At 41.8% G+C, this 9516-nt stretch overlaps 1 protein-coding gene across 5 annotated transcripts; it reads left to right on the plus strand.

The window, feature by feature from the left end:
* Positions 1-1152: 1152 nt before the first annotated feature.
* mapk8a (mitogen-activated protein kinase 8a) lies at positions 1153-9477 on the plus strand. 5 transcript variants are annotated; one of them, XM_085428214.1, is made up of 12 exons: positions 1153-1359; positions 3400-3566; positions 3819-3948; positions 4090-4148; positions 4260-4398; positions 5061-5226; positions 5461-5532; positions 6294-6476; positions 6591-6715; positions 6838-6901; positions 7552-7629; positions 8082-9477. In XM_085428214.1, the coding sequence occupies exons 1-12, from the start codon at positions 1351-1353 to the stop codon at positions 8258-8260; spliced, it is 1371 nt and encodes a 456-aa protein (XP_085284340.1). In that variant the 5' UTR covers positions 1153-1350; the 3' UTR covers positions 8261-9477. The 5 variants fall into 5 exon arrangements, with proteins under 5 accessions (XP_085284340.1, XP_085284339.1, XP_085284341.1 ...); XM_085428213.1 differs by lacking the exon at positions 5461-5532 and adding an exon at positions 5843-5914; XM_085428215.1 differs by lacking the exon at positions 5461-5532 and adding an exon at positions 5843-5914 and having other exon boundaries at positions 8054-8241.
* The last annotated feature ends 39 nt before the right edge of the window (positions 9478-9516 follow it).

Raw genomic sequence — 9516 nt, forward strand, 5'->3', positions numbered from 1 at the left:
ATGCCTTCGCAGGCTCCGTGCAGCGTACGCTGGTGTAGTGTACGCCGGTGTGGGTGAAGGAAGGAACTGATGGATGGACTGTAGATGGTACCCTTTTTCATAATATGCTGTGGATTTCTGCAGAGCATTCATCCTTTACAAATTACCCAACAGCTTACAGGGGATAATAAATATTGACTTCGATTCAATATTATATCTTCTGTTCCGCTACATCAGTGACTATTCCGGGAAAATACGAGTCCAACTTTGAAATAATTTTATTGAAACCACTGTAATATAGCATATATATGATAAATACTGACAGTTTAACTAAGGTAAAATAGAAATTTAAACTAGCATCATTGATGTAAGAAACCCATCATTTACTACGTTGAAAAATGGATAGATAGATAGATAGATAGATAGATAGATAGATAGATAGATAGATAGATAGATAGATAGATAGATAGATAGATAGATAGATAGATAGATAGATAGATAGATAGATAGATAGATAGATAGATAGATAGATAGATAGATTAAAGGAAATATCTTCAGTTCTAGACTATTAAAAATATCCGAATAACCTAACAGACTTGACAAAGGAGGGAAAACAGTATAAAAAACTATGAATTCCCTTTGCTTGAAGCTGTTCCAGAGCTTCACTTCATACCTTCACGTCATACCCCTGTGAAGGATTTGCAACAAGGTCAGTTTTAGGAAGAGGTTGGGATCTGTTTCCAAGGTGTTTTGTTTTGGACACTATTCTGTCTGACCTGTGTGTTCAGTGATCCACACAGCCTGGAACTTCCACTGTCTTTATGGCTGTGTGGGTAAATTGTATGACATTCACTTTGATTATTCACTTTTCATTACAAACTGAAAGCTGGAAATCACATTTCTGCATTGCTGAGCTTTGTTGACTGGAAGTATGATCATTATTTTTAGGGCTCTGATTAATTTCCCTTAACAATAGAATATTTATTAATTTTCGGCACTGCCACTGTGTTCATAACGAGTATAAAGCATGCAGAATAAATATATTTTTCAAACGGAAGTTGGCCAAAACTATTTTTAAATAGCTGGATACATAAGCGGAAGCGAGGATGGATGTAGGAGGAGGAGGTGGGTGTGTCTCTGTGCACGAGTGACGTCTTGTTGGTGGGACGCATGCCCCGTGCGCACTGCGCGTCCCGGCCTGTCAGTGGCAGTCAGATGGAAACGTAGGCAATAAATTTGGTGAGGTCATGTATTTTTAAGCCGCGCAGCCGAATAAATGATCATTCAGCGGCGGCATAAACAAATAGCCCGCAGCCCCGGAACGTTTCACCGCTGAAAGAGCAGCCGGGGGATCGATAGTTTGATGATTTGATGACAGAGGTAAGAGGAGGATTCGCACCTCCGCTCCTCAGACGTGCTTATTGTTTGGTCGTGGGGGGAGGGTCACAAGTGGCTACGTTCACGCCGCTTCACCGAGCGGCTGTTGTGTTACATTGTAGCCTCACTGATTAACAGAATCCCTCTTGTTTGTTTTAAATGTCGTCAAAGTCTGATAGTCCGTGTACGGTTCGCTCACAGATTCAGGGAGAAGCCGACCGGTGTCATCACCGACTGTGTCAAAATCAGGGCCTGGCTGTCATATCGCGATGTGGCCGTTATTATCACCGTCAGCTATCTCTGCCATCGACTGGACAAGGCAGAGGGGTCGTGTGTCCAAGGTTAACACTCTGACATGGGTTGAAGATGAATAATAGCGGTCCTTCACTCGGTCTCTGTTATTAATGTGTATCGCTGAGGCGCAGCGCGGTCATTTTCTTCTTGTAGTCTTTTTCCGTACATTCTCTGCGCGTATGCGCTGGAAAGCAGGTTGTCTAAACTTTTGATTGAGCATATTTTAAGGTTGCTATATGACAAAAAGTGTCCACGAGACAAACTCTAATAAACATGTACATGGCTGACATATCCCTTGTGTCTGTTGATGAGTGATGCATGTAAGCTGGGACAATGGGAGATTGTATTCTGCTGTGGTAAATTGCAAATGCTGGTTTTCTTGTGTTCATGTTTATATGTATCGCTAGGAGCTGACTGAATGAAGTATAGACTTTGGAAGCTATTTGTTAAATCGATAGAGTGAAGCAACTTTTTCTTTTTATAGAAAATAAATGGTGAATCATTAGAAGGCAGTGAACTCTGTGAATGACTTGCTGTATTTGTGCTTTTGCAGAAAGCCTGGGGCTGCTCGATGATTCGCAGCACTCTGCATGCCTTTAAATCCGTCCAAACTCCCAGCTTCTTGAGTGCTGCATGAGACTACTAATGTGGCTGCTGAAACCCTTATAAATACTGCAGCTGACACATAACTGCAATCTAGCAGTGAGGCAATTGATTTTAGGGGAATTTGCTGCTGCCACGTGCAGTTCTAGGCATCAATACCGGTTATTTCACATTAGGGACATTGATATTAACACAGTGTGTGACCAAGTATGAATATAGGGCACAAGAAGATATCAAGTGCAATTTCCTCACTGTAATAATCTGGCCCGAATTATCATCACAGATAGCCATTACTGCAAAAAATAATGGCTTAGATCATCCGTCATATGTGCAGCTAATAACTATTCATATCACGGCCATCGCTACATACCAACAGCGGTGCCGTTTAAGCCGTCATAACTTGGATGAGCACAATTGTCTTCCGGTCTGGAATATAAAAAGAAGCAGCATGTCTATTTTCATATTGTGAGGGAGGTGGATGTTATGGACGTCTTTGTGACGTTGGAGGAACAGAAGGAGAGCTGACTCACTTCATTCTGGCAATTATATCCCTCATATGGACTGTCTGTCGGAAGAGTGGAAGAATGAGAATGGGGAGGGTGATTATGTCACTTATGTAAGAACTGAAGAAAGTGAAAGGAAGCTGCTTAGTTTTTCTCCTTTTTTAGGTTTTAGGCGTTTCAGTTTGATGAACATCGTGCGCACCAGTCGGCATCCATGTGTTGTGTATTATCTGGGCTCGCAGTCTCATGGTGGAAACTGACCCAGTTAACATGTGCCCGTGGAGGACCTGCTTGTAGAACTGAGCTGGATTCCTGGGCTGGGGTCCAAACTCAGCGGAATTATCACCGGGCTTGATTTTCCATGTGATAGAGTCACTCTCTGAGTTGCTTCATATGATGAAGTAGACCTCCCCGCGGCCTGCTGTTCTGCCACCACGGCTGACGATATCAAATCTGCCGTCTTGGTGCGTTTCAGAGTTTGCTGAGATGAGGAATTGCCCGCAATGCTTTTAGTGTGAAATTCAGCACTCTCTTTTCTCCTTTACTCCTAATCTGCTTTCTCTGGAGCAGGGAAGGACAAGTGGGATATCTATTGTGTAGTTCTGGCTCTGCAAAATATTTAAACGCGTCTCCGTCTCCACAGAGGACATTTTTGGATGCACAGAAGGCAGTAATCAAAGATTTCACCATGAATAAAAACAAGAGAGAAAAGGAGTTCTACAGCGTCGATGTGGGGGACTCAACATTCACCGTGCTGAAGCGATACCAGAATTTAAGACCCATTGGATCAGGAGCACAGGGTATCGTCTGGTGAGTGGTTCAGCCTCATTCTTATTCAGTCAACAGCTGCTTGGAGAAATAGCGGTCACTCTTTCCATTAGTCCACGACAATCTAATTTAATGACACCTTCTGTTACTGATAAAACTAAAATTCAAGCCCACATCAGTTGTAAATTGTGCCACTTTATGTTACAAGCTCAGACCTCGAAGGTGTTGAACTTGAGTATCGTTATTTTTTTATCATGTCTTACACCCATTTATGCTGATTTATGTGCTCTTCAGCTCTGCTTACGACCAAATCCTTGAAAGAAATGTTGCCATCAAGAAGCTGAGCCGGCCGTTTCAAAATCAGACCCACGCCAAGAGGGCGTACAGAGAGCTAGTCCTAATGAAATGTGTCAATCACAAAAATGTAAGTGGGCTAAGTACTCAGATACTTTTCACCAGTAGGAGACATTGTAATGGTTTCAGTGTGTTTGAGTGTGCGTGCGACCCAAGTTGTATTTTATTTTGAAATGCCACGATTTTGATTAATGCAACTTTATACCCGCAGATCATTGGTCTGTTAAATGTATTTACACCACAAAAATCATTCGAAGAATTCCAAGATGTGTAAGTATCAAGTTACACAGGCAGTGTACAATCTAAATATAATAAATCCTGTCACGTGTTTTCTTGAAATGCCTCTTTAGCTTAAACTGTAAATGGTTTCCGCTCCGTCAGATACTTGGTGATGGAGCTGATGGATGCCAACCTGTGCCAGGTCATACAGATGGAGCTAGACCACGAGAGGCTCTCCTATCTGCTCTATCAGATGTTGTGCGGAATAAAACACCTCCATGCTGCCGGCATCATTCACAGGGTAAGCATCAGCTGGCCATGAACACACACACTAATGCCAGGGAGTGTTCTGACCTGTTAAACCTGCTGTGATACTTGACGCTGAGGTGTTAGGGCAAACGGTCATCCGGCACGCCTTTAAGTGGTGAATGCAGTCTTTCAATACAGTTTTAATGACTAAACCCCAACAGAAATCGGATTACTTCATAATTATATTGTTATTATAAAGCATATGTTGTTATAGCTACTAAATGACAGAGCAAACATTCCTAATAAAACATCTTTGAACAAAATCCTGATTTTCTATCCGTTCTTGTAAGCTGATACAGACTTCTCACCTCCTCTGACGATGGAAGCTGAATCATTTTCTCATATGGATCAGTGAGAAGCAGGTGTGAAATGAATGGGTGCGCTGTGATTTACAAGAGCAACGCATCAGTGCTGCAAGAAACATGCAGCCAAGTGTGCTTGTGGCACCGATACCTGACAATTGCCGCTTACTGACACGAGTATTGATCAAACATTGTTCAAGAAAGAAGCATTATTTTCTCCTTAGCATGAAACATCAGCCTGTTGCCATGAGATTTATGTGAAAGTGAGGAAAGCATCTCAGTAAACACGTCTGCCTTTTGTTGAAACGGAGAAGGAGGTTCTAAGCCTTTTTGCTTGTTTGCTCCTCTGTAGGACCTCAAGCCCAGTAATATTGTCGTCAAGTCAGACTGCACACTAAAGATTTTAGACTTCGGCTTGGCTCGGACAGCTGCGACGGGCCTCCTGATGACACCGTATGTAGTTACACGGTACTACAGAGCACCTGAGGTTATCCTGGGCATGGGCTACCAAGCCAATGGTGGGTGATTTCCTTTGTGCTGTATCTTATTAGTCTACACCGTCTGCCTTTTTAGATTTTCAGTGTAAAAAAATGAACTTCCGTTGCACCATAGTATGAGGCTTTAGAGATAAATCTTGCTTGCTTTAAGCTGCATGCTTCTTTACACAAAGGGAAATTGCTTGCTAACTCACCTTTTATATATAACTAACCTGTTGCTGTGCATTCTCCTTACCTCTTATTGGCTTTGTTCAGTGGACATATGGTCAGTGGGCTGCATACTAGCGGAAATGGTTCGGCATAAAATCCTTTTCCCAGGAAGGGACTGTATCCTTGTGTCTTTTAAATTCTTCCTCGCCGTTTTTTTTAACAGTCTTTTATAAAGTTTCTGTCAGATTTTTCTCTGTTTCATCATCACGTCATTAACTGTCTGTTCAACAATGCTTTCTCCCACTCGAGCTCACCCACATCCGGCTGTCGCGGCTTCGCTTCTGTTCTAATCGCCGCACCTCTTCTGTTCCGTTTTACATTCTTCTCACTTTGTTTTATTTTTGTTCATTTGTGTCCTTTTTTTCCCTTCTCTTCACCGTTTTTGTTTGCATGTCCACCTCCCTGCCATCTAAATGTCCACCTCCAGTGGATGTATGGTCAGTGGGATGCATTGTGGCTGAGATGATCAGGGGAAGTGTGTTGTTCCCTGGCACTGATCGTATCCTTCCCCATCATTGATTTATCACTGTGTCATCACTTCATCTAGTGTGAAGAGATCCACCACCATCCCGAGAGTTTTTCACTCCGCCATTCCACCAACATTACCTCTGTCATTCCTTTGCTGCTTCCACATATCGAGATAAAATGCAGGCAAATCTAGATAATAAATGGTGGTAGCCGGCGAGAGAGTACACACTATAGTTATTTATTGGCTGAATAGAAAAGAAGTGAATAGCCATGCCACCATAGATCCTGTGTGCAGATATGTGAGTAGAGCTGTTAGTGTTTGCACCTCAAAGAAAGCTAAATGTCATGTTGCCCTTATGGTCTTTTGGAGCGTATGTATGTGGCCTTTTCCCTTAACATTTACGCTTCAGACATCGACCAGTGGAACAAGGTAATTGAGCAGCTAGGCACTCCATCTCAGGACTTTCTAATGAAGCTGAACCATTCAGTAAGAACGTACGTAGAAAACAGGCCCCGCTATGCTGGATACAGCTTTGAGAAACTCTTCCCAGATGTTCTCTTCCCTGCTGACTCTGATCACAACAAACTGAAAGGTGGTGTTTCTTGTCATGACTTAAACAACCAATAACTGATTCATCAAATGACATCCTTGTGATCAATAGCACGGGATCTTAATTGCCATCATTTTTTTTTGTTAACCCCCACAGCAAGCCAAGCTAGAGATCTCTTATCCAAGATGTTAGTAATTGACGCCTCCAAGCGTATTTCGGTAGACGAGGCCCTGCAGCACCCCTATATTAACGTTTGGTATGATCCAGCTGAAGTGGAAGCGGTAAGTGGATCGCCGATACTGCGTGATTCTTGAATGTGTTACATGAGATTTTAATCACTTTCAGTGGAAACTTGGCATCACTCTGCATCAATGTGCCATTTAAACCATTTTTTCGTTCTCAGCCCCCACCAAAGATCCCGGACAAACAACTGGATGAACGGGAGCACACCGTGGAAGAGTGGAAAGGTTAGACAGCTTCCTGTGACTGTAAATGTTTGACTCTTAATTTATTATTTACCTGCCAGACAGAAGCCACACAGAAGTGAACCAGAAAGCTATGATGTTTGAAAGTGATACTTAGTATGATGTGCACGCTGTGGCAAATTACCAGGTGGTCAGAGTTTGTGATAAGGATGTTATGAATGGTGACCTAATCAATTTCTATTAAAATAAAGCACAAAAAAACATATCCAAAGAGATCCAGTAGAGCAGGATTGACTGTATAAATGCAAAGAAACATCAGGTGAAGCTCTGCATCTTTGCCATGGCTGCCAGATGGTGTATTTAGTGACTTTAGACACCTTTTTAAAGCCTCTCAGTTAGTGTTTTCCACTGTGGGAAACCTGACTCTATTGGGCATGAGAGGACTTAAGATTGTGAGTAAATATCACTTTCAGTTATGCAGCAGGATGAGCTCATCCTTATCCCTGCCAGGTGATAATGACCCCTCAATCATTTTTAGAAGGGTCACACCAGCACAGCCAGTCCAAATTAGTAACATGTTGCTATTTGGACCGTACAGTATGCAGTACACTCCAGCTATACGGGAAAGCATATGATGATTCCTCTTTCCCTCCCACCAGATTGAATGAAAACAAATTTCCTTTTTTTTGCAGAGCTGATTTATAAGGAAGTGAGTGAATGGGAGGAATGGAAAAGGAACGGAGTTATAAGAGGCCAGCCGTCTCCTTTAGGTGAGTGATCTTGAGAACTTAGGGAGATAAGAAGGTGGAAAGGATTCATCTGCAATATTTTTTTTTCACATAATGTTTGTTTATCAGATAACAAGACAAGTTGTAGTTTCATAAGATTCAGACACCCACTCTCTGTGCATGACTGAGTAATGCACAAATGGTTTATTAGTAAAGCCAGTGAGACATCAGGATGGACTGCACTGATATATCTTGGCTTTCTAGTCTTACTGACCTCTTAGAGGGCTATACAGTACGAGCTGAAGAGAGTGGGATGACCCACTTAACCTCCCGAGCCAAAGTAAATGATGCACATCCTGCTTGCCCAGTCCCATCCTAATATAAATCATTTGTAGCAGAAAGTAGCTTATTTTCTTGTAAAAGACCAGAAAATATCACTAACCTGTGTATTTTTGACGAAACGTAGGCGTTGATGTGTGTTTTTCGCAGCACAGGTGCAGCAGTGATTGACAGCCCTCCTCAGCCCACATCTTCCTCTTCCTCTTCGGCCAACGACATCTCGTCCATGTCCACAGAGCCCACTGACCCAAGCAGTGACCCCACCATGACCTCGGAAACAGACAGCAGCTTAGACGGTCACACCTCTTTGGGCGCGCTGGCCTGCTGCAGATAACGTTAGACACGCGGTGCACATACACGCGAACAACGCGGAAATGTCCTTTCTCATCAGCGTGTGTGATGGGAGAGGGTTTAGGCCAATGAAACTTGTCATGTTAGTTTATAGAGCCGTGCTTTTTAATGTACAGATTGTCCCCCCATATAAAGCTGTAAATGACTGTGGTTTGTAATTGTATCATTATTACTGTATTTTTGCTGCAGAGAGTTTTGATGTGAAACTGTGATGTATGTTATGAAAGAGACGGATCTGATTTTTTTTTTCTTCTTTTTTTAGCTAGTACTACAAATTCAGATGCCATACCGTTAGCACTACCATTATGTTGAGTATATTTTTGTATAGTTTTTTCTTTTTGGGTGGGGGGTGGGTTGGGTGGGGCATTTGAATGAACACTAATTCTGTCTAACAGTAAACTATAGCACACTTGATCTTGGATCTTGATGCAAACCGATGATTTTATTTTGATATTGTTCCTCATCTTGTAGAAAGTGCCCCTTGCTGCATCCAAGTTAGCATATTTATAGCAAACAGTCTAACGGTCAATGCCCTGACACTGACCTTTTTTTTGTTACTATAGCGTACTGTAAACTGATTGTATTCTGACTAGTTCTTTTACTTAGATGTAATTTGTAGTTGACGGTCTGTTGGATGAGCAAGAGCTGGATGAAAAGAGAGCGAGTAGAAATGTAGAATGAGTCGATGATTACTGTGAGCGCTGTAACAACCCTACTGGCTAGATTGAGTGCTGTTTTGGGGACATCACCAGACACCAAGTCTAAATTAGTCACTTTATCCTACTGTCTGATATTATCTACAGCTGTCTGATATTTAAGATATTTAATTTAAGTGCCCTTACTCAATTCCATGATTTTTAGTTCTCTTCCATTGCCGATGCTCCTCTCTTCTGTGGTGCATCTTTCTGAGTTCTACCTCACACATGCACTCATTCAAACATGTTTGTGAAGAAACAGTATCTTGGCACACATCATTTTGAAAGAAATGCAAAAAAGTATATATTTTTTTCTGTATTGTTTTCTGTATTTATTTATTTATTTGTTTATTTCAAGCTAGGATGCATTGTATGTAATGTACATTTAATCCAGAAGCACTATTTATATGCATTTTGTTTTCTGTGCAGTATAGTTCATGGATTAGTAAAGTTAGTGACAGATCTGTACATTTTACTGTAGATTGCACTGTACTTATGCTTTCAGAGAGTTGGGAAACAGACATTTGCTTTTGCCAGGATAACT

The sequence above is a fragment of the Rhamphochromis longiceps genome, linkage group LG13, assembly GCF_057381845.1.
Source record: "Rhamphochromis longiceps isolate RC_006_pf linkage group LG13, R_longiceps_female_GT1.1, whole genome shotgun sequence".
In the NCBI taxonomy this organism is placed as follows: Eukaryota; Metazoa; Chordata; class Actinopteri; order Cichliformes; family Cichlidae; genus Rhamphochromis; species Rhamphochromis longiceps.